General features: G+C 37.1%; 3 protein-coding genes and 1 long non-coding RNA gene across 9 annotated transcripts in view; 2 read left to right on the forward strand and 2 right to left on the reverse strand.

The window, feature by feature from the left end:
* LOC121889443 overlaps positions 1–25,515 on the forward strand; it is a 122,718-nt gene that overhangs the window by 11,050 nt on the left and 86,153 nt on the right. The window lies entirely within an intron of this gene.
* LOC121889446 lies at positions 186–10,686 on the reverse strand. Its single transcript, XM_042401418.1, has 5 exons — positions 10,521–10,686; positions 4,339–4,394; positions 3,744–4,103; positions 3,181–3,548; positions 186–1,163 (listed from the first exon to the last, which is right to left on the reverse strand). Exons 2-4 carry the CDS (start codon positions 4,385–4,387, stop codon positions 3,352–3,354), a joined length of 606 nt encoding a protein of 201 aa, XP_042257352.1. The 5' UTR covers positions 4,388–4,394; positions 10,521–10,686; the 3' UTR covers positions 186–1,163; positions 3,181–3,351.
* Positions 186–25,515, reverse strand: part of LOC121889447 (butyrophilin-like protein 8) — a 30,169-nt gene continuing 4,839 nt past the window's right edge. Inside the window, exons 2-6 of one of the 2 annotated variants that reach the window (XM_042401419.1) lie at positions 13,391–13,446; positions 12,779–13,138; positions 12,437–12,528; positions 12,240–12,370; positions 3,207–3,223 (exon numbers count right to left, since the gene is read on the reverse strand). In XM_042401419.1, the coding sequence (XP_042257353.1) occupies positions 12,302–12,370; positions 12,437–12,528; positions 12,779–13,138; positions 13,391–13,439 (570 nt within the window). In that variant the 5' untranslated portion in view covers positions 13,440–13,446 and the 3' untranslated portion in view covers positions 3,207–3,223; positions 12,240–12,301. Of the gene's footprint in view, positions 1,161–3,206; positions 3,224–12,239; positions 12,371–12,436; positions 12,529–12,778; positions 13,139–13,390; positions 13,611–25,515 lie in introns of those variants that run through there. The other variant, XM_042401420.1, reaches the window with a different exon arrangement.
* LOC121889450 lies at positions 23,303–24,266 on the forward strand. The gene is made up of 2 exons (XR_006093524.1): positions 23,303–23,639; positions 24,162–24,266. It is a non-coding gene; the product is annotated as an uncharacterized LOC121889450 (long non-coding RNA).

The raw sequence follows: 25,515 nt of genomic DNA on the forward strand, positions 1-25,515 counted from the left end.
CTGATTCATTACATCATTCAAACATTTAGAGGTCATCTGCTGCAAAGCTGGGGATGTCAAAAGTTGAAAAAAATACAAGTTATTGACAAAAAAGAGAATTTAGAAAAATTTAGACAAATACCAAACATCTGTTACACATCTGTAAAACACAACAGTACAACAACAAAAAACAGTCCAATTCTATATTCAAGTCAGAAAATGTTTAATAGAGTGAAGAAGTGCTTTGCAGAGGAATGAAAACACGTTTTAGAGACATTTTAAAAAGTGTAAATAAAATCAGAAACAGGTTTTTGCCAAGTAAATAAAGTCATTTAATAACGTAAAAAAGAAAGAGACTCACAATAACAAATATGTAAAAACATTCTAAGTGAGAAGAGCTGCCGCAGCTGTAAACTGGGGAGGATGAAATGAAATGTACAAAATATTGACATGCATTGTGTAAATCTTCATAGTGTAAACAGTAAACACAGGGTGTAAATTTAGCCACAAGCGGCACTTCGTGCTCAACTAAGGAGGCAGCTCAATCATTGAAAATTAAAGCTTCAAAGCAAAAGTGATCAGGTTCTAGGCTTCACAAAGTCAAACAAAGTCACTTCAGCTACTTTAACTCTGTTTAAAGAAGGAATGAGACCAATCACACACTTGTTTGATCATCACAAAGCCTGCAGCATTTCAATAACCGCACACTTAAAGTTCCGCCATTTTGTCCCCCCTCAACTGATGTGAACAAAACTTGGTGTGTATGTTCAGGACTTAGCGCATCTTGAGTTATGATCAAATATGTGATAGGCCACGCCCATTTGCACTAATCAATATGGCACTTCAGATATTGGTTAATAGTCGGGCCAATACCTTGAAGGGGTTGGACTCCTAATTAAGTTGTGTTAATGTAACGCGCCATGTTAGACGAAAGTAAATAAATACTTCATAATAAATTAAAATAGGAAATGTGATGGTTTTGAGTCCTATAGGGGCATTCTGCCCAAAATATAACTCTGTTCATCATCTTTCATCAGGTTTAGAACAGAGTCTTAAGGCAGAGTAGAGTCCAGCACAGACAGCGAGTACAGCTGCTGTTAGTCCAACGTAGAGGCTGATCCTTCTCCGACTCTCTGGTTGTGGTCTCACAGCAGGTTTCTGAGGTTTGAGCTGATCAACAGCTGCTGTAAAGGACAGAAAATAATGATTGTACTTGTATTCCACAAATTCAGTTATCCCAACGTTCAACTCTCCTACTTCTGACACTTTACACTTGTTCATGTTCAAAATTAAAATCTGGACCATTTGTGCTTTAACCTGATGATGTTTGTGTCCATTTCTTAGACTGTAAAAAATATGAACGTTGTCACTCATTGGTTTCTGAAGAGCGGTTTTGAAGCTCAAAGTGGGCGGCTCCAGACTTCGCCATTTTGGCAGTGATTGACTCCGCCTGGCTCCCGGCTAATCCAGAATGGGCAATAAGGTGGAGCTGAGGTGACCTTAATTATGCACAGTGGCTTGGCTAGGCCTGTTTAGCTTTAGCCCCCCATCAAATTCAGTTCCGCCGAAGGCCAGTTAGGTGAGAAGATTTTGCCAGTTCAGTTAAAAATAAATAAAATAACGTGTTACTAAAACCAGGTGAGGAGAAGGAGAGGAGAAAGATGGAGGAGACTGACAGGGCTGAAGGAGCAGGTCTACTAGAGGTTAGTGATCAAGAAGAAAGGGAGTGAGAGTTGTTTAAGCTTTCAGTTAAAATTAATATTGAATTTTATGACATAGGCCTATTACTCATACTAGCCATAAACTAGCCTAAATGATTTTTTAGTTTTAGAGGTTCACAAATTAAACATCAGTCTGTGTGTGTATTCATCATTCATCTCTCAGATAATACATTTGGTTTAAATGTTGCTGTTATATCTTGTGACGGTAGGTGTTGCTGCAATACCGGAGGGCTGCACTACGAAGCAAGTTCAACATATCCAGGCTCTTTGTGTGAGCTGGCTCAACAAACCTTAAACTCACGATCAGAGATAAGTGGTATCACAACGGTGGTTTTGAACTCTCTTTGTTAACTCAGGCTTTCTGCTTCAGGCTCTGTGCACGTCCCCATAAAAGGGGGCATTTGGAACGTCATTTGACTCTGTTTCCGCACAAAATGGACCGATCGCATGCCGCCTACTTCAGTCAGGAGGAGACATAAGGACAGAAGGCGAGAGAGGAATGCTGGCAGAAAACTGCTGACCATGTAAATTTGTTGATTAAAAAACTAGTTAATATATTTATTTTACCACTAGATGCACTCTCTGTGCCTCCCACATCCAGAGCAGCTCATAAACTTTAAACTTGATGCAGCAGATACCTTCATGACATTGAAAACCCTGGGCTCAACATACCTCTCTAACACTCTAATCTCGCCTCGTAGTACACCCCGCGGGTCCAGTAAGAAACATCCTACCCAAGCCCGTGTTGGTCAGGGACAGAATAAAATAGCACTTTACTTGGTCACACAGATTAACTTGTGTCTGTTCCTTACTGCTCCGCAGGTATGTAAAATGTGATGTAAAACAACTTAGAGTGGGTTGACATACTCCCTAGATGTTAGATAAGCTTTAGTGCCTAGCTCGAAGTGACTAAGATGCAAGTGCAGAAAGAATAGTTCTTTGTTTCACCCGCATTCCGAAAATAACGATGTACAGGAGATTATACGTTCCTTGTGTGAGGTGATTCCATGTGCTAAATGTGAAATTATTGTGAATTTTTGGTAGTTTACGGTGCCGTAATTTTGATAATGGCGGCCACCAAGTGGTGTTAGTTGTTAAGTTGTTTCATCATTTTCATGCATTCAATATTGAAGTTATGAGATTTAATTGTTTGTTTCATCATCTTCATGCATTTGACCATGTGTCTATGCAATAGTATTCCAAAAACCATTTTTTGTACCAGGCTGTAAAACTGTAAAGTAAAGTTGGGCATTTTAACATGAGGGTCCATGGGGATTGAATCACTTTTGGAGCCTCAAGTGACCTTTCAAGGAACTGCAACTGTTTTTGGCACTTCCATGTTGGCTTCTTTTTTACATCTCCAGAGGTTGCTGCTTGGTCCATATACAGCATATTTTATGGTGTATTTATTCATCTAAGCAAACAATACTGTGACTGCTGAGTGCAAGCAAACTCATAAAGTTCAACTGAATCATCTTACCAGTGACATTGAGTCGACATCTGCCAAGCTCCCACCACTTATCCTGCTGGGTTCTCTCAGGTGAAAAGGTCAGAGGTCTGGTTGGATGTGCAGGAAAAAGTAGCTTCATGGACCCAGAAGGTAAAAAGATGCAGTGACAGACAGAAGTCTGATCTCTGAGAAACACAACTTCTATTCTGCTGGACAGATGTTTTCATATACCACAACGTTTTCTCTGTGATGACGTTTAGAACAGAGTCTGTAGGCAAAGTAGAGTCCAGCACAGACAGCGAGTACAGCTGCTGTCAGTCCAACGTAGAGGCTGATCCTTCCCCCACTCTCTGGTTGTGGTCTCACAGTAGGTTTCTGAGTTTTGGGCTGATCAACAGCTGATGTAAAGGACAGAAAATAATAATGATTGTACTTGTATTTCACAAAATTCTGTTATTCCAACATTTAACTCTCCTACTTATGAAAATCTGGACCATTTGGGCCTCAACCTGATGATGTTTGTATCCACAGTCTGTACATCACTGATAACATGAATTAAAAAAGGCTTTCTGAGTTCTACTGAATCATCTTACCAGTGACATTAAGGCGACATCTGCCAGAGCTCCCACCATAATCTGTGTGCACTTCACACAGGTAAAGACCCGAGTCATCAGTCCTGAGTCTGGACACATGAAGTCTGATTCGTCCTTCTCTGAGGGCGTCTTTGTCACACTGAACTCGTCCTGCAAACTGTTCATCCTGAGACTCTGGAGACTCAACACCCTTATGTACATGATACAGGATCAAGGATTTAACATCAGTTAACAGTTCACAGAAGATGTTAAGTGAGGTGGAGGAACTGTCAGGTTTGGTTGTAAACATCCATTCCAGTGTGATGTTGTGGTTCTCCTCTGCCTGATAGGAGGTCTGTGTCACATTCACTACAAATGTTCCTGTTGAGGAGACAGAGAGGGAAAGTGTTTAAAATACACCCGTAAAAAGGTCATGATTGATACCAATAATAAATACAATCTAAGTAATAATTGAGTATAGAGCATCTTCCTGTAATGAAGAGTTTCTACTTGCTTTAATAGTTCTGCCGATGTTTTCACTGATATATTTTACAACAAGTCATCAAATCTTTTGACTTTTCTCTTTTTGGATGATGAACTGAGGATGTAAACTAACCACAGACACAGGAGGTCAGGCTGATGAGCAGAAGGATCCTGCAGATCATCTTCTCCCTGTGAGAGGAGACAGAGGAGAGGAGTCATGAACACATGAGGTCAAAGTTCAGTCATCACAGGTGTGAGAAGGAAAATCTACAGCATCAAACCTTGATTCTCATGTCAGAAACAATGTGGACTAAAACCACACAAACATTCGTCATTTCAATTGTAAATTACAGAAATCTACAGATTTTTTTGAATACATTTAACATTTAAAAAATCTTCTGTTCCTCAAGTGTGGTTATGTATTTCTGGAGGATTATAATGAAGACTATATAGTCTGTAGAAGAGTAATTTCCTCGTGTAAGCAGTTAAGTCAGTGTCAGCACAGGTACAGTGTGCAGAATGATGTCAGTTAGAGTCATGGACAGGTTAGCGCTCCTGATATTTGACTACTGGCCGATGAGCATGTATGATATTTGAATGATTTGCCTACATTAGGTTTTTCATCCATGGACGAAGCCGCGGTTTACTTGTATTGCACTTGATACACAGTAAATCATACTACACTGAAATCTGCTGGTTTCAGTGTATTTCTTTGAGTCTGGATCATCTTGATTTTTCAGATAAATATGTTGTGGGAGACCTGAAGATTTATTGGCCCGTCTGAAGTCTTTCCACCACAAGTTATTAAGGAAGTATTAACGATTCCTCCCTTATTCCTTCCTTTGTAGATTAACTATGCACAATTTTGTGTATCACGTGTGTAACCTAAAATAAAAGTGAAAACCAACCACAGACAGAGGAGGTCAGAACAACGAGGATCATATTTGCTGTGTGCCAGTCTACACCTGAATTCAAGTCAATACACTTTCTTGGCATAAAATATACAGCAACATACACAATATTATTATAATATGTTCATAGGATTTTTAAGAGTTTGATTTAATTAGTCTTGGAAGATCTATTCTGGTTTGTATTCATGACTGCTGCTTTTGCTCTCTTGTACGTAATTGTGAAACAGGAACTGGTGATGCTTTCGATTACAGCCTGCAACGTACAGTGTAATTAGTCCGTAGAAGAATTACTGATGACTGAGTTGACAGTCATCAGAGTGTACAGAGCGTAGGGAAGTGCGGGGTTAAAATTCTGTTAAAATAACAGAAAATAGTCATAATTGGACTATAATGATAATTATTATAATGATATAATGACAATAGTGATTCTATAAAGGCCTTTTCTCTTTCAACAGGCTTTATTTATATTTGGAGACATTACTCCTTCAGCATCACTGTTTTAACCCTCCTTTTGTGTTCGGGTCAAATTTGACCCGTTTTCAAGTTTAGATGTGTAAAACATACTTTTATTTTTTTCTGATCAAAACAAGGCTTTGTTACATCCTCTACAATGGTCAACTGATACACAGAATTACTGGCAGGTCAGGCAACAAAACGAGTAAGGCAAACATTCAGAATCAACAAGATAAACCGAGACCAGGAACTTGTTTGGCAACGATGGTGGACTGTGTATTTGTAGAAGGTGGTGATGACTATGGCAGCTGTACAGGTCCAGGATGAGCAGCAGGTGTGGAAAAAGAGACAAACACACACACACACACACACACACACACAGACTGGGAGGAAAACACCAGGATGACAAAGGGCTATGGCTTCACACACAGCACAGTCATAAACCACTTCTGGACACATTTGACAACTTCTGCTTCTGCTTTTGATTTTTAAACTGTTAACAACAACTCATTCGTTACACTGAAATGGTTGTGCAAAACTGCGACACCTGGACGTCGTCAGATACAGCAACAGTGACTAACCTCCATGTTGCATCTGCTTCACACAGTCAGTTTAACTAAAACATCAAGTCAGCTGTTGTTTTCAGTTTTCCACCTTCAGCTACTGCAGACCTCAGTACATGATGATAAACACTCAGCTTTCCCTTCGTTGGATCAGATGTTTGACCAACAACATTACGTTTAATAGAAACTCTTCATTTAGATGTCAGTGTTTTGATCATAAAGACTTAGTTAACAGAATAAATGTTCTTTGGTTGATGAAAACTTTTCTGAATAAATTCAACTCAAATATTCACATATTCCATATTTCAGCTTTTCATCTCCATGTTTGTACTTGTGAGGATATTTTGATGTGTTGAATTTCTTTATTTGGTGAATTTGAGGAGGACAGAGTATTTACTTTAAATTTCTATAAAAATAATTATATATATATATATATGAGGGTTACAGAATAAACTTATTATAGTAAAGTGTGATCATTTCTATTTTCACTTTGTGTGACTGCAGTTCCTCTTTGTGAGTCTGTTGTAACTTGAGCTTATGCCAAACAGCAGTTGAAAGCCACACAGCTACTTCCTCATTTTAAACATTTACTGTTTTGTACTGAAGCAGTTCATCCGTCCAGGTAATAATTGAAGTGACAAAAACTGAGACTCGCTGCTTGATTAATAGAAACAAGTAACTGAAACATTTGATTCACTGTTAACAGTCTTGTTTTAATTGTGCAGATTTAAATGTTTGAATCAGATCAGAAAATGACATTAAGCCTGAGTTTACAATGAATCAGCTAGAATTTCCCTTATCTTCAGAGCTGTTCTTACGATTTAAACATTCAAACAACCCAGAAAAACACAGAATGAGCATTGCAGCGACAACCAGTTCTAGGAAACCCCCCCCTTAAGGGCCCCATCTCATTGGTGTTTTGGTGAGCAGGGTCATATCAGGTAACTACTGTTTACATTGACTGATGTTACAGTAAAGCTAACAGAATTTAGCTTGCTAGCTATTTACCTTTAGATTATTTGAGCCTCATTAAAATGTAACTAAATAAATAGTTTTAGCTTTGGGAAGGCTTGTGAAACCAGCCTGTGAAACTGATTAAAGTTAAGTAAATCAAATGGGATTAATTAAAAATGAATGATAGGATAATATAAAATATAAAATTAATTAGGTCATAGGGAATATTCAAAGAATAATATCAGGAAATTATATGAACTCATTCATTGCTGCTCAGTATCATAGAGCAGCTGTTTGTTATCTCACCACAGGCACATTGGGGGAGTTCCTATCAAATAAAAAAGGGAACTAGCTGCCCTCCAGATCCTGATACTGATGAATGTGAGTTCATTGCATCCTAATGATATTGATGACATATACCATGTCCTTTATAAGTCATCACCTTTTATTTTTTCTTATCAGGTCTGTCAGCTTCCACCATCTCCAGCACTTTAGCAAATAAGAGGATTATTATAGTTTGTTCCTAAAGAGAAAGAATGTTTACTTTTTTACTTTACACTTTTAAGTTGTTAACATTTATATTATTTCATTTATCTCATTTCTTTAATATTAAATATGTGTTTTACTTGTAATTAATTGTTTCATACATATACTACATTGGTTTTTTGCTGTTAGTATAAATCTGTCAAAATAAAAATGTTCTATAAATGTTTTCGATTAATATCTGATTATTTAATAGGTATTCTGAGGAACGTAATGTCAATGAAAGTTGATCAGAAGGGCCCTGTGGGATTTTCTGCCTGGGGCCCTGTCAGACTCTAGGATTGCTCAGGTTCTCATCCCTCCTCTCACAGTCTGTAAAGTCTGGATTATGATTATTATAGGTGTTGGTGATATGAACCTGCCACCTGTTTAATCCAGATAAGAGATAAATGCAAATACTGTGCAATATCTGCACTTGTTAATCAGAAGACTGTTACTTCCACATAGAAGTGCTGCTTGTGCTACTGTTAACATTGCAGTGTTCTCTCATCTATGTCTCTGATATTTCTGATTGAACATTAATGAGGCATCAGTTTCTTACTGCATCAGTCATGGGCCTTCATAGCATCCCCAAATCATAACATACATTAGCTTATCATAATAATCATGATTATTTCTGCTGTTCTTATTTAATCTGACCAATGATTTGTAGCACACTTGTTTTGTAAGGTTATTTCATTATAGCAGATGTATAGTTTTAATGAGTTCATCTTATTATTATTATTATTATTTCAAAGTATCCTTCCATTTGGTAAAAGGCCTCTTCAGATCTTTGAAAGGCTTGTTAAAGATCCACAACCATGAATACTTGCACAGGTTTAGTTACAGGTCAGAACATTATTTACTATAATAAAGCCCAGGAACCTGAAGATTTTAATACATGAGATGTTTATGGTAATTGTTGCTTTGTCCGAAAATCACATTCACACTAACTCTGTTATGATGCATGTTACTTATCCAGTCACTTCACGTGTCCTCAGGTTAAAACAAGCCTATAAATTGGTGTTATGTTGGTGTATCATAGCAGGGATTGTCTAACACCTGCAGTTTGTTCTACAGAACAAAGTCCACAACTTTAATTGCTGTAAACATGGTCAGAACCTGTTTTTTATTCTTTATCCAAAAACATCCAAGCTAATTTTCTTATTATGTTAGTATATGCTATAATGTATGATATACTGTATAATTCAGATTAGCCATTTTGAGTTTTAGAGGAAGACAGAACTCAGGGTTTGCATAATGCATTTTTGTTTGGTTTGCTTAAAGCATTTGACTACTTTATAGCCTTAACTTTTTGTTAATGAGCTCTGAAAAAGGTTCTATTTGTTTGTCATTGTTAATGTTAACCTACTTGACTATAAAGGTTCTGCAAAATAACAGACTGACCATCAACGGTTATGTGTGCATGTAACCTATTAAGTTATGTTTTAGCCTATTATTAGTAGAATATAAATGCATATAAAAGATTCTACTCCCTTTTGTATAATATGGATCAAAGATCGATATAGGACTCTGTTGTCTGTACAGTAAATAAAAGGTTGCAGCCAGCAGCTGCTGAGGGAGAAACAACTGCTACGTGGCTTTTTTGCCTAATGTATTTATCTAAAATCTCCTTTAAAGCAAAAATGCACATATCAGTGCCATGTTTACGTTTAAAGCCAAACTGGTTGTCAGAAGTCAGGATGTTCTTTTCCAGCCTATTTAGTAGCATTCTCTCCAGCACTTTGGTTAAAATGCTGGCTAAGGCTATAGGCCTGTAATTCTCCGAGCTGTTTAGTTTATCAGCTTTATCTTTAATGACAGGCACCAGTATAACAGATAAAATAGAGTCAGGTAGAATACCATGGACTAATAACCCAGTAAAACAAATAGCAAGCAAAGGGTAGAGCTTTTTTACAACGCGTTTTAAATGTTCAGCAGTTATATTATCCATACCAGATACCTTATTATCTCCTAGCTTCATGACATGTAACCTATTACATTATGTTTTAGCCTATTATTAGTAGAATATTAATGCATATAACAGATTCTACTCTCTTTTGTATAATATGGATCAAAGATCGAAATAGGACAGCCAGCAGCTGCTGAGGGAGAACGAACGACTACGTGGCTTTGTATAAAAGTAACTAACTCCACCTACCAGCAGCTGCATGATCGCTACCAACATGCTGCATCTCATTTTGTTTAATCCGTGTAAAATTATATTGTATTTATCACATTTATTTTGACTTAAAATGCAAATTCAGAGAGCTCCACGTGTCTCTTTGTTGATCATTAAAATAGTTTGTTATGGCTTCAGTTAATACCTAACAGAATATGTTACGACTATAGAACAATAAAACAAAGATGTTTTCATCATCACTTGCTTGCCTCTGGGGATGCGACCCAGAGACAACAAAACGAGCAAGGCAAACGAACAGAATGCACTGGGCATCTGCATTCAGACTACTGCTTTGTTTCTTTGAGAAACATGACCCTCAACTGCGCGCTGTGCTCCCCCCTCTGCAGTCTGTTAAGTATATACTCACATGTTAAAAGGCGATGAGAAACCTGGGTATTGTTCTAAATGGTAGAGAAATCAGCTTTCTCCAGAAGAAATCTACAAGGTCTCTATAATCCACTACAGCGATTTCAGAAATCAAGTTTCTTACTGTGAGAAGACTCAACTGAGTCCTACAATACTGATGCTATAATAGGTTTTAAACTGTAATTGAGTGTCAAATGTAGACTCTACTCATGGCGCAGAATGACTCCTTTCAGCGTGATTTTTAATAAACTGATTGAGGTCAATAGTTTTAAATACGCTGTTGAGTTTACTTTATTGCTTACTCTATAACAGGATTAAAGGAAGCAAAAACAACTTTCTATAATATCTAACACAAACACATTACCTTTCATGTCTTCTGTCATTTATCAATAACTGACGTTGCCAAAGAAGCAGGTCAGATCAGCGTGTTGGAAAAGCTCCGGGTTCAGAAAAAACTCTGATATTCAATCATCATGTTCGATAACTATTTACAACATCTAACGTTTTCTTGTTACATGGAAATGACTAAGACACGCCTCGTAGGTGATGACACAATGGATGCCTATCTACATCCTACATCCAGTAGGTCAGCTGTTACACACAGTCCAGTCCAGGTGTGATTCATCATATAGTTAAAATCTATTAATTGTCGACCTGATCAACAAAAGAACCATTAACAACTCTCTTCATGTGTCAGAAAGATTTTTCTTTTCATGATCTATTATTTCCTCCATTAAACTGTTTCTTGCTGACAGACAGACTCTTCCTGACTTTAATTTTATCCATAATAACAGTTAAACACATTTATATTTTATATCATTTATCGTCATTTCATTTCAGTCACATGTGACGCTGAAAATTCCTGAGCGTCGGGTTTGATATGAGTTACATCATTTCCATTTTCCCTGAAACGTTTAGCCAAATACATATTTTCCAGTGTTCAGAAGACACCCTGATCACATTCTGCGTAATTGAATAATGAATTCACTATCAGGATTATCAAAAAATACAGATACAAATAATCAATAAATGGTATAAACGCATTCCGCGAGTAGAAATGGTTCCTGTGCCTCTGAGCAGGACACAGTATAAATGCAGAATGCAGGTTTTTATTTAGGTGTTTGTTAAACAGGTAACAGGCTGCAGAGAGGAAACAGCTGCTCTAGCGGTGATAACTGTGCACCTTTATTAGTATTAACACAGTGCACATGTGTGCAGACACACACTCCATCAGAAGTTTCTACAGCTGTTAAAACTGACTGACATCTGATCCAGCTGTGATCACCTGTCGTCGTCATCAGAAACGGACGTCGCTTCACATGACGTTTCAGAGGAGAGGACGTCTCATGTCTCTTAAGACAAATTTCCTCGTTTCCTCTCTCCTCGCTTGGTTTCCTTGCGTCTCTCCTTGCATCCACGGTGGGAGGGACTAAGACGCAAGTGAGGGAGACGTGGATGCAATTTAAGAGACTTGGGATGCACCCATGGACTCTCAGATATTTAGAAGTTATCTTATAGCGCCACCTTCTGGACAAACAGCGTCATGTTTGTTGTGTGACTATGATGCTGCTGACAACGTCCTATGTGAAGAGAATATTTATCTGTTTTTATTTTCTTGCAAAGAAATGGACATAGCAGCATTTTCCTTTGTTGTTGTAATGTTTTGGTGATTTGTGTGAAGTTTTGCTGTCATGATGCTTGTTGGATCCTCCTCCTGATATCAAATATAAAATACAGGTGTTGTGTCTTCATGCAGGTGTAAAACAGCCACCAGGAGGTCCAGAACAGGAACAGCAGCTGCAGCTCTGCTGTTACTTGCAGCCGCAACTTTTGGACTTCTAGTATGTGCACACTGGAGACCTCTAGTAGCATTTGTTTGTAGAGACCAACCTGGAGTCTGTGTGCAGTAACAGACTCCAAGAAGACTAGCAGAAATGTCAGTAGAAGCTGATGAGGATTTTCTTAATATTAAACAATAAACAAAACTCTAATGACCCTCTTAGATAAAGATGATCCTCTAGACAGACCTTGTTAGTCCTGATGGGTCTAATCAGATGTTGTTCTCCTCTTTCACACTCTCATCCTGCTGGGTTCTCTCAGGTGAAAAGGTCAGAGGTCTGGTTGGATGTGCAGGAAAAAGCAGCTTCATGGACCCAGAAGGTAAAAAGATGCAGTGACAGACAGAAGTCTGATCTTCTTCATTCTAACCCTGATGAGACATTTTTTGTCTCATTAGGTGTAGAACAAAGTCTGAAGGCAAAATAGAGTCCAGCATAGACAGAGAATACAGCTGCTGTGAGTACCCCGACTTCCCCGACTCTCTGGTTGTGGTCTCACAGCAGGTTTCTGAGGTTTGGGCTGATCAACAGCTGCTGTAAAGAACAGAAAAATAACAATAATTGTACTTGTATTCCACAAATTCTGTTACCCCAACGTTCAACTCTCCTACTTGTGACACTTCACATTGTTCAAGTCCAAAATTAAAATCTGGACTGTTTTGGTTTGAACCTGCTGATGTTTGTGTCCACATTTATTTTATGTCTTAATTATAGATCGAAGCAAACATACAATCTGATAACATATATTAAGAATAGCATTCTGAGTTCTACTGAATCATCTTACCAGTGACATTGAGTCGACATCTGCCAGAGCTTTCACCATAATCTGTGAACACTTCACACAGGTACAGACCCGAGTCATCAGTCCTGAGTCTGGACACATGAAGTCTGATTCGTCCTTCTCTGAGGGCGTCTTTGTCACACTGAACTCGTCCTGCAAACTGTCCATCCTGAGACTCTGGAGACTCAACACCCTCATATACATGATACAGGATCAAGGTTTTAACATCAGTTAACAGTTGACAGAAGATGTTAAGTGAGGTGGAGGAACTGTCAGGTTTGGTTGTAAACATCCATTCCAGTGTGATGTTGTCGTTCTCCTCTGCCTGATAGGAGGTCTGTGTCACTTTCACTACAAATGTTCCTGTTGAGGAGACAGAGAGGGAAAGTGAGGACCAGACAAACTGAGAACTGAGGCTGAAAAACTAAAGAGTTCAACGATACTGCAATATAGAAAAGGTGATGCATGATACAATAATGAATAAAAAAAATGAGCAATAATTGAATATAGAACACTTTCCCAATTGCAATAAGGTGTTTTCTTATCACCTTTAATAATATATTACGCATTTATAATATATATTTAATAATATGGATATCAAAGTTGTAAACTAACCACAGACACAGGAGGTCAGGCTGATGATCAGAAGGATCCTGCAGATCATCTTCTCCCTGTGAGAGGAGACAGAGGAGAGGAGTCATCAACACATGAGGTCAAAGTTCAGTCATCACAGGTGTGAGAAGGAAAATCTACAGCATCAAACCTCGATTCTCATGTCAGAAACAATGTGGACTAAAACCACACAAACATTAGTCATTTCTATTGTAAATTACAGGAATCTACAGTTTTACTACATTTAACACATAAAAACCTTCCATTTCTCAGGTGCAGTCATGTATTTTTGTCACAAAATGGCATCAATCAAAACTTTACAGCTGATGAGGAAATATTTTAGTCATTTCCAAACCTTTGACCTCTGCTGGTCATAAAGCATAACAACAGAAACAACTTCTCTTCAACTAATGTTGTTAAGCAGCTAAAGTGAAACTAACAACATCTACACAAATATTCACATTACACACAATATGAAGTTGAGTCCAAACTAAGAGCAGGAACTATCACACTAATTATCCTCCGTTTTTGTTACTGTAATAGACTGTAAGTCTCATAAATGAAACTGAACCAGAAAATACTGACTTTATAAGACAGTTATCCACCCTGATACAGTATGAGGACACTTTTATTTTATCCTCAAACTTTCTTTATTTACAACAAAGAGGTTCAACAATTGTCATACAAAAACAGTGTCAGTAAAAAAAAACTTGGTACAAGCCAGAGGAGTCCAAAGTCTCTTCACTGTAAGTACTTTTAATAATTACTTTTAATAATATTTACTTATTTAAAATATTGAAAATCTTGTTATGTTTTTAGTTCTTCACATCAGTGATGGAGGCGTCATACTGCTTGAGTTCAACAGTGAACTGATGGAAGCAGGTTTGGATCCAGATCATTTAGATTAGTGGATGTGAACATATATGAGGACAAATACTGCTACTAACTGAGAAGACTGATGGTCACACAGCAGAGACACAAATCACTTCTTAACTTTGCCAAAAAAAAAAAATCTTATATTTAAAGCTTTAAAAACCTTTATATTACAAATATTAAGGTAAATTTGTAAGAACATTCATCTGCACGTTCAATATTCAACTATTTAAAAAATACTTTAGTAAAACAAATAAACCACCATCAGAACCACAATGTGAAAATACTCAACAAACTCCAACAGTCGGATGTTAAAACTGTAGTTAAGTGTCAAATGTAAACACTGCTGACTATGCAGAATGACTCGTTTCAGAGTTGATCTCTAATAAAATGATCAAGGCATGTTTACTCTGTTGGTTTCTCTATAACAGGATTAGATAATGAACTATCTGAATACCAACTGTCTGTAAGATCTATCATATACATTACCAGTCGGGTCTTCTGTCATAAAGAAGCAGTTCAGATCAGTATATGGTATCAACGAGGCGACATCAGCTCTAAAATCAGACACAGAAAGACAGCTTGACAGCTTTTATATGAATCTCCACCTCAGCAAATAACAAAAAGCCTCCGCAAAAAAAAGCTTAGTCAGCAGGACGAAAATTCAGGAGGAGGAACTGGTTAGATGAGGTTTCAGACTGCAAAAGGACATTACTGATACCATGCTGTCCGCTCTGTGCATGTGTGTGTGTGTGTGTGTGTGTGTGTGTGTGTGTGTGTGTGTGTGTGTGTGTGTGTGTGTGTGTGTGTGTTCTGAAGCCTACAGTTTTTTTGAATGTTACAGTCATCAATGTTTTATTAGTCTCATTAATAGCTGCTAGCAGCATTTTCTTGATACGACTGGTCTGAAATTCACAAGGTTTCCTTGATTAATCTCTCAATATTTATTAGGTCGAACTCTTCAGTGTTCTTTGTCGATGTGTTTTTAAGCATAATTTCAGGTTGTTTTACTAAACTTAGGTTTTTTCTTTGAATGTGGGGTGTCAAATTCACTCTGTCAAAGTCGATCAAATAAACTAAGTGCTGATAAAACTATTTGATTCCTATCAATCTTTTATTTGAAATGTCGTTACTGAGTGTTTAGAGGTTCATCGTTATTCTGCAGAACTGATTGTTGTTGCTGAGTAATGCATCTATTCTCATTTCAGTTTAAGTATTAAATTCACACTGTCGAGCCAAACAGTAACAGTATCTGAATAGAATATATATACAGTCTGTTTCATGAAATTCACAAACCAAAATATGTTCTAGCCATTTCACTGCTGGGTCTCCAGAGAAGTGTGTGGTTCAGTATTCTGCAGAGCTGGTTTTGCCTTTCATGGTGCATCCTGCGTCCAAATCCTCTCTTTCATTCATTCACCTGTCCACCAGATGCCTCCAGTGAGTAAACCTCCTCCTGACTCGCTCACCTGCCTTCCTAACTGTTTCTCATCAGCCATCAGTCCCAGTGGTCTCAGTATAGAGCAGCTCACGTCTAGTGTTTGACAGATTGTCTGTGTTACCTTTGTGCTTTAGAGGTCCAGCCAGTCTTACTCTGACTTGTTTGTTTGTTAACTGGCTGAAATCTGTTTTCCTTTTGTGATTATGTGTTTCTAGCTGTGAACATTTGGAGGTTTATGTGTCTGTTACCAAGATCAGAGCAGACAAAAACTCTCAGAGAAGGAAACAGAGTTTACACACAGTAAGAGCCGTGTGTTTCCACTCGTTACTGTCAAGAAATCTCCAAGTCTGTACAGTACAGGACACTGTGTATAATGTGATCTTTCCCCTAGAAAGACTGTTTGTTCTGTTAATGTTAAGTAATGATACTGTGAATTTAAGGCTGAGCGCAGCCTCAGATAGGAGATGCATTTCTCAGTAGGTAAAAACTCTTCTGCTGAAGTGCTTGATTCAAAGTTTGAACTTTAAATGAATGTGTTTGTTTTCTCCTCCAGGCTGCTGCTGCTTTCATTTGATTTCAGAACACGATGAAATCAACATGCTGAGACTTAAACATGCTCAACAAACTGGAGCTCATTTATCACATTAGCTTACTTTGTTTTTCAAAGCTGCTAATGATGCAGTTTAGAGCAGGAAGTGTTTCATGCTTTCACACAGTGACTTGTGGTCGGGTGGATCTAGGGGGTTTATTTCTAAGGCCGAGGCCCCGAGCTGGAGGTCACATCATGTCCACTATTGATGATTCAGTTTAGTTACTGTTGAGTCATAATGCAGGAGATGCTTTTAAAATGACACCTGAAACACAGGCTGCCTGGCTGGAAGCTAAACACACTCATTTACAATATATTTAGCTTATGTATTAAATATGAAATAGACACAATAAAACATGTACAAATGCACATCACTACTGCATTCTAGTAACAATAATAAGCAGTAAATGTTTGTATGATAAGAAGTGAGGTACAAGTGCTGGTATGGAACACAAGCTTGTTTCATTGCAGAAACTTGTAACTTGTTTGAGAAATGTGCATCACAGTAAACAAGTATTTAAAAATAGTTTGGTTAATGTTAATGGTGATGCTGTTTTATTATTGCATGTGATGCAGTTTAGAGACTCTGGACTTGAGAGTCGATGCTGAACAACACAAACATCAAAGTCTGTGAAAATCAGATTACTGCGTCTACTAGAAATATTAGAAAACAACAACTGTTAGAACTCTGCAGGATCCTTCTTCTCATCAGCCTGACCTCCTGTGTCTGTGGTTAGTTTACATCCTCAATTCATCATCCAAAAACAAGAAGTGAAAAGATTTGATAATTCTTGTTGTTCCAGCAGATCATCTTGATGTCAGATGATATGAGAGTCATGTGACACATGATTCCTGCACAGAACATACTGAATTCATTAGATAGTTATCAAGGAAAACTGCTGCTACTAACTGAGATAAAATGATAAATAAGAAAATGAGGAATGTTGATATGATTCAGACTTTAGATGAGAACATGCTAGTTATTGATAAATCGTTATTAACTGTTGGTGTAATTATCTCAATTTAATCTTCATAATTAAGAGTTACCTATACTTGTAAATGATCAAATATAAGCTAAAACTAAATTAAAGTTTGATAGACAACTAAAATATTCTGACTGTTTGATCGGACCAGTGGAGCCAGAACACACAATACTGGAAACCAGTCTGTCCCAGTTCAGAGTTCGTATGATGAACTTTTAAAGTGCTGGTAATGTGCAAAACAAGAACAATTAGCTGTTGGTTTGACCTCCTGTGCTGTAAAATTACTCATTTCTATCTCCTCAGTCTTTTAAGATGAAATCTTGATCTTTAAAGCCAACCTGCTCTGTGTTCTGGGGTCATGGTTATTAGCTCTAAACTCAACTAATGATGTTAAATAACTCGTCAGCCTAGATAGCAAGGCCTTATAAATGAAGACACAGGTCTGCTGGTGCTTTCTAGATGTCAGTGACGACCAACCAACCTCTTCATTTAACTCACAGTGGTGTAATGAACCAAATCACACTGTGGTAGATGGCATCCAGAGGTTTAATGGTGGTGGCATAGAGGATATCTCCATAATCCAACGTGGACAGAATGGTAGATTGTATAATGTGTTTTCTGTCTAGCAAAGAGAAATATGCAAATTTCCCTGCTCTGACTCACCATCAGGCAGTCTAGACATGATTATCAATATTCCTAAGAAAGGCTGAGTGAGTGTTTGCTGAACAGCTCTTCAGTCATTTCTCTAAGTTGTGTGTGAATGAAACTGTAAGTTGAATATATGATATACAGTTCATTAATAGACTATTTTCAGTAGTTGTAGTGTTATATATTATTGTTATGAACTTGACCTCTAGTTCAATGGCAGCACTTATATTCTTTGCTCTGAATGTAATTTCAGATAGATTGTCACAGATGGGTGATGTGACCAAAGATAATATTCTTACATTGTTAAGATAAAAACAACTTTCAACTGTTTCACTAAAGTATTTTAATTAATTTCACAATAATGAGTTTTCCAGTTCTATAAATTAATTGTAACCATAACTGCACAATTTTCAAAACTACAAAATATAACTGTGATTATGTTATTTTTTATGAATTTGACTTAAAAATATGAGTTGTAATGAAGATGACCTCAGTACCATACAATATGAATTAGCTGATAGTGTTTTGTTTAATTGTTTAATTTAATATACAATATTTTCAATGATATAAACCAACTGAAAAGCATTTATAACACACATTTTCATTTTCATTACAAAATGTCTTTTACATCACAATAAACAAAGTGATGGAAATGACATTTTGTCACATTTTTAAAAAAATCTCATATTTAACCTGCTAATGTCCGTTTTAGAGTTAGAGGCCACTATTATAACAAAAATAATCACACAGAGTGAATCTTAATAAACAGATCGAGTAGGAGATCATGAATACACAGTTTAGTTTAGGCCACTTTTTTAGGCCAAAAACACACAATACCTTTTATGCAAACGCTGAGAGGAAAGTTTCACAGAAATAAACTGTCAGAACAAACGTGTCACTGCTACCACAGAGGAAACTGTGATCTTTCCTCCTCCTTAGGACCAGAGAAGTTCAGAGAAGTAGTTCAGAGAAGTAGTTGGGTTGCAATAAGGTTACAGATAAGTATTGTGGTTTTGTGCAGAGACTAAAGTAGGCGTTGCTGGTTTCTGTCTGTTGCATCTGCTTCACACAGTCAGTTTAACTCAAGAGATCAACTTGTTGGATCAGATGTTTGATCAACAACATTACGTTTAATAGAAACTCTTCATTTAGATGTCAGTGATTTGATCATAAAGACTTAGTCAACAGGTTAAATGTTATTTGGTTGATGAGAACTTTTATGAATAAATTCAACTCAAATATTCACATATTCCACATTTCAGCTTTTCATCTCCTTGTTTGTAATTGTGAGGATATTTTGATGTGTTGAATTTCTTTATTTGGTGAGTTTGAGGAGGACAGAGTCCTTACTTAAACTTCTGTGAAAAATAACTGAATAAATATGAGTGTTAAAGAATAAACTCTTCTGTTATTATAATAAGTCATTTATATCTCATCACAACAACCAAAAGCACAAGATCTGTTTCAGTGCTTGTGTTCAGGTGGGGGAGAGACTATTCTTCATTATGAGGTTTCTGTTCCTCTTTGCTAAACAGACAAGTCGGCAGTGAACTTCACTCATGATTGGTTTGTTTTGCTTTCATCTGTGTTTCTGTGGGGTTTTTCGACTCAATGTCTTTTTCCTGCTCTGACTGTCACACTGTGTGAGTGTTCACATCCTTCTTGCCGTACTGTGGTTTGGTGTTTGGTTATCTACAGTTTGCTGCAATGGACTGTGGATCCACAGCAGCATTTAGCTTTCTGTGTGATTGAGTGAGAGCCACAGAGACAGGATTTACACAGAGGCAGTTCAAGAATAACTTAAGAGATGAAATCACTGTGACACAGATACAAACAAGCTAGTAGGGTGCTCTGGATTGTCTTCCTCAGAAACATGATGAGATTACGCAGCAACAAGGATTGCTATATATTGGTTATTCTGCAGTGTATTGTGATACACAGACAGGCGAGGTCCTCGGTCTGATAAAGCTGCTGAATGTAGCTTTTAACGAAGCAACAGGATGAGTCACATCACAAGAAATGGAGGCAGCCACACTGCTCAGAAGGTGATTGTTTAGATGTCTTGTCTTTGCATAAAAGCTGAGGTGATTTTAAAAGTTGATTCCCTGAAACTGTGATTATTTTTGCTACTGTTTGACATCAAACGTAGCATATCTCAGAGTATGATAGCATTATTCACAGTGACATTAGTTATTACTGCAGTAATTTAAACACAAAACCATAGTAATAAAAACATGTACAACATATTGAAGCACATAAAATATGCAGTTCAGATCACAAACAGGTTTTCTGAGTCTTCTTCAGAGGGCTGATCAAAAGCTGCTGTAAAGGGCAGAAAATAATAATAATTGTACTTGTATTCCACAAATACTGTTACCCCAACATTGACACTTCATGTTCAAAATTAAAATCTGGATTGTTTGTGTTTGAACCTGCTGATGTTTGTGTCCACATACAGCATATTTATAACAATACAGTGGCTGCTGAGTGCAACCACACTCATAAAGTTTATCAGTCCAGTCTGTACATCACTGATAACATGAATTAAAAAAGGCTTTCTGAGTTCTACTGAATCATCTTACCAGTGACATTGAGTCGACATCTGTCAGAGCTTTCACCATAATCTGTTTTCACTTCACACAGGTACAGACCCGAGTCATCAGTCCTGAGTCTGGACACATGAAGTCTGATTCGTCCTTCTCTGAGGGCGTCTTTGTCACACTGAACTCGTCCTGCAAACTGTCCATCCTGAGACTCTGGAGACTCAACACCCTCATGTAAATGATACAGGATCAAGGCTTTAACAGCAGTAAACAGTTGACAGAAGAAGTTAAGTGAGGTGGAGGAACTGTCAGGTTTGGTTGTAAACATCCATTCCAGTGTGATGTTGTCGTTCTCCTCTGCCTGATAGGAGGTCTGTGTCACGTTCACTACAAATGTTCCTGTTGAGGAGACAGAGAGGGAAAGTGTTTAAAATACGCCAGTAAAAAGGTCATGATTGATACCAATAATAAATACAATGAAGAACAACTAAACAACAACAGCAGCAGACTCAAGAACAGCTGCTGAACTCCAACCACAGACTGTGAATCATATGAAGTGCACCATCACTAATCCGTATATATCAATATATATTGTATTGTACATATTGATCCTAACCCATAATATTTATTATTTATCTGTTATGTATATCCTTGTGTATAATACAACCATTCATATACATTTGTTATTTAGATCCACTTGCACTAAATATTTTTATATTCTGTACATGATGTTTGTAATTGCACTTTTGGTGAGATGCAACTGCATTTTGTTGTCTCAGTACGTTGTGTGATGATGATAAAGTTGAAATCAACAGGTCTCTCACACATCAAAGACATAAACCACTTCCTCTTTGTTTTGTAAGCGGCAGGCAGAGCTGAAGTTCTTCTTCACAGCGTGAAACTTTTTAAATTTAACAAACAGTCAAATGTTCAGTGGTTCCATAGGATGCTTTGCTTTAGTTTCAGTTTTGGTTGGACTCAGTTGTTGCTTCGTTTATCAACTATGGTCCATTTTGGTCTGGAAACTTTAAAAAAAACACATATTTATAGAAATGTATTGATGTGTTTTATTTCTCCATCCTGTGTAGAAACACTTCCTGATGAAATTGTTCAAATAATATATAATTTTTGTCATTTTATTCAAACATTCAGAGGAAATCATCATTTCCATCACACCACACAAAGGTGTATTTTAAACAAAATTATTAACATACCTCATGTTTTCAAAATATTTAATGAAATTTCACACACAGTTATACCAAAATGTATAAATGTATTTATTTTCAGGATTTTAAAGATAATATTCTTACATTGTTTAGATAAAAAACAACTTTCAACTGTTTCACTAAAGTATTTTAATTAATTTCTTACATGGCACAATGATGAGTTTTCCAGTTCTATAAATTAATTGTAACCATAACTGCACAATCTTCAAAACTACAAAATATAACTGTGATTATGTTTTTTGTGAATTTGACTTAAAAATATGAGTTGTAATGAAGATGACCTCAGTACCATACAATATGAATTAGCTGATAGTGTTTTGTTTAATTGTTTAATTTAATATACAATATTTTCAGTGATATAAACCAACTGAAAAGCATTTATAACACACATTTTCATTTTCATTACAAAATGTCTTTTACATCACAATGAACAAAGTGATGGAAATGACATTTTGTCACATTTTTAAAAAAATCTCATATTTAACCTGCTAATGTCTGTTTTAGAGTTAGAGGCCACTATTATAACAAAAATAATGTCTCAGAGTGAATCTTAATAAACAGATCGAGTAGGAGATCATGAATACACAGTTTAGTTTAGGCCACTTTTTTAGGCCAAAAACACACATTACCTTTTATGCAAACGCTGAGAGGAAAGTTTCACAGAAATAAACTGTCAAACCAAACGTGTCACTGCTGCCACAGAGGAAACTGTGTGACGTTTCCTCCTCTTTAGGACCAGAGAAGTTGATCAGAAAGACTTAGTCAACAGGTTAAATGTTATTTGGTTGATGAGAACTTTTATGAATAAATTCAACTCAAATATTCACATATTCCACATTTCAGCTTTTCATCTCCTTGTTTGTACTTGTGAGGATATTTTGATGTGTTGGATGTCTTGATTTGGTGAGTTTCAGGAGGACAGGATCTTATGATTTACCTCCATATCTGTGAAAAATAACTGAATAAATATGAGTGTTAAAGAATAAACTCTTCTATTATTATTATAATTCATTTATATCTCCGCACAACAACCAAAAGTACAAGATCTGTTTCAGTGCTTGTGTTAAGATGGAAGTGACTATTCTGCATTACAAGGTTTCTATTTCTCTTTGCTAAACAGACAAGTGACTTTGAACTTCACGCTGCTTATGTGATTAACGCTACTGGTTGGCTTGTTTTGTCCTCATCTGTGTTTCTGTGGGTTTCTTTGACTCATTGTCTTTTTCCTGCTCTGACTGTCACACTGTGTGAGTGTGACAGTAACAAGCTTGTAGGGTGCCCTGGATTGTCTTTGTCGGAAATATGATGAGATTACGCAACATGTGAATACATACAAATACAGTGAATACATTTTTTAGTGCCAAAAGTACAAGATCTGTTTCAGTCCTTGCAGTTCTTAATATTTAAAGGAATAGTTTGAGATTTTCAAAAATACACATATTCTCTTTCATGTCTAGAGTTAGATGAATAGATCAATACTCTGTGTGTGCTGTAAATATGAAGTTATATCAAGTACATGGTTGGCTTAGCTTAGTACAAAAGAAATAAATAGGAACATAAGCCTCTAAAACCACAACATGTTTTTACAGTTCAGATTTTAAACAAACCAGATATAATATGTTAATTAGTGAACTTTTTTACTGGCAGAGCTGTTTCTCCCTGACAAACACAAAAGATAGAAGAGTCATAACAACTTCTCTCATATAAACAGGATTTATTTGCAATATATACACATTATCAACTGTACATGAGGAAAGATAATTCATTGTTAAATTAGATTTTGGAAACCTTACAACCTAAATAGATGAGAAATATCAATTCTGACAAGAGCTTGGAACTCCTCATCATCACAATAAGCTGCAGGGACAGTCCTCATGAGGGACGACTGTCAGACGACTGTGTTGTCTGGAAACAGTCTTCCTCAGATCAGGCAGAACTTCATCATGCAGGTCAGCTGGCAGCATGAAGCTCAGTGGTCTCTAAAAGCTCTCAATAAGCCACAAACAGCTGAATCTTTGACTATCAGACAGACGAGGTCCTCGCTCAGATAAAGCTGCTGAATGTAGCTTTTAACGAAGCAACAGGACGAGTCACATCACAAGAAATGGAGGCAGCCACACTGCTCAGAAGGTGACTGTTTAGATGTCTTGTCTTTGCATAAAAGCTGAGGTGATTTTAAAAGTTGATTCCCTGAAACTGTGATTATTTTTGCTACTGTTTGACATCAAACGTGGCATATCTCAGAGTATGATAGCATTATTCACAGTGACATTAGTTATTACTGCAGTCATTGAAACACAAAACCATAGTAATAAAAACATGTACAACATATTGAAGCACATAAAATATGCAGTTCAGATCACAAACAGGTTTTCTGAGTCTTCTTCAGAGATTTGTTTTAACTGAGTGTTGGAGTCTGTGTCTCTTGGTTTTATGACTCAGCTCATGAAACAAGAAATGCATCTTCTCAGATGTTGTTCTCCTCTCTCACACTCTCATCCTGCTGGGTTCTCTCAGGTGAAAAGGTCAGAGGTCTGGTTGGATGTGCAGGAAAAAGCAGCTTCATGAACCCAGAAGGTAAAAAGATGCAGTGACAGACAGAAGTCTGATCTCTGAGCAACACAACTTCTATACTGCTGCATAGATGTTTTACGTCTTATCAGGAGATTTAGCAAAACAGAGTCCAACACAGACAACAAGTGCAACTGCTGATGCTAACAGTCCATATCCAACGTAGAGGCCGAGCTCAACTTGACTCTCTGGTTGTGGTCTCACAGCAGGTTTCTGAGGTTTGGGCTGATCAACAGCTGCTGTAAAGGACAGAAAATAATAATAAATGTACTTGTATTCCACAAATTCAGCTATCACAATGTTCAACTCTCCTACTTGTGACACTTCACACTTTTTCCACTTCACTCATTTCAAAAATAAAAATCTGGACTGTTTGAACCTGCTGATGTTTGTGTCCACATACAGCATATTTATAACAATACAGTGGCTGCTGAGTGCAACCACACTCAAAGATTATCAGTCCAGTCTGTACATCACTGATAACATGAATTAAAAAAGGCTTTCTGAGTTCTACTGAATCATCTTACCAGTGACATTGAGTCGACATCTGCCAGAGCTCCCACCATAATCTGTTTTCACTTCACACAGGTAAAGACCCGAGTCATCAGTCCTGAGTCTGGACACATGAAGTCTGATTCGTCCTTCTCTGAGGGTGTCTTTGTCACACTGAACTCGTCCTGCAAACTGTCCATCCTGAGACTCTGGAGACTCAACACCCTCATGTAAATGATACAGAATCAAGGATTTAACATCAGTAATCAGTTCACAGAAGATGTAAAGTGAGGTGGAGGAACTGTCAGGTTTGGTTGTAAACATCCATTCCAGTGCGATGTTGTCGTTCTCCTCTGCCTGATAGGAGGTCTGTGTCACTTTCACTACAAATGTTCCTGTTGAGGAGACAGAGAGGGAAAGTGAGGACCAGACAGATTGAGAACTGAGGCTGAAAAACTAAAGAGTTCAAAGATGCTGCAGTATAGAAAAGGTGATGCATGATACAATAATGAATAAAAATGAGCAATAATTGAATATAGAACACTTTCCCAATTGCAACCAGGTATTTTTGCCTCCTTTAATAAGTTCTGCCAATGTCATCACTCACAGATTTAAAGATGAAAGTCATAAAATCTGTTAGCGAAGCTGAAAATGTATTTTGTTACTTATATTAATAGATATTAAAGTAAAGTTGTAAACTAACCACAGACACAGGAGGTCAGGCTGATGAGCAGAAGGATCCTGCAGATCATCTTCTCCCTG

The sequence above is a fragment of the Thunnus maccoyii genome, chromosome 22 (genome assembly GCF_910596095.1).
Source record: "Thunnus maccoyii chromosome 22, fThuMac1.1, whole genome shotgun sequence".
NCBI classification, from domain to species: domain Eukaryota; kingdom Metazoa; phylum Chordata; class Actinopteri; order Scombriformes; family Scombridae; genus Thunnus; species Thunnus maccoyii.

Bases quoted from the DNA above. Each gene is read 5' to 3' on its own strand.
- LOC121889446 (XM_042401418.1), bottom strand. From the start codon at position 4,387: ATGATCTGCAGGATCCTTCTGCTCATCAGCCTGACCTCCTGTGTCTGT. The intron at 4,104-4,338 runs GTTAGTTTACAT...TCTCCTCAACAG, and splicing joins CCTGACCTCCTGTGTCTGTG to GAACATTTGTAGTGAATGTG. The intron at 3,549-3,743 runs GTAAGATGATTC...CCTTTACATCAG, and splicing joins ATGTCGCCTTAATGTCACTG to CTGTTGATCAGCCCAAAACT.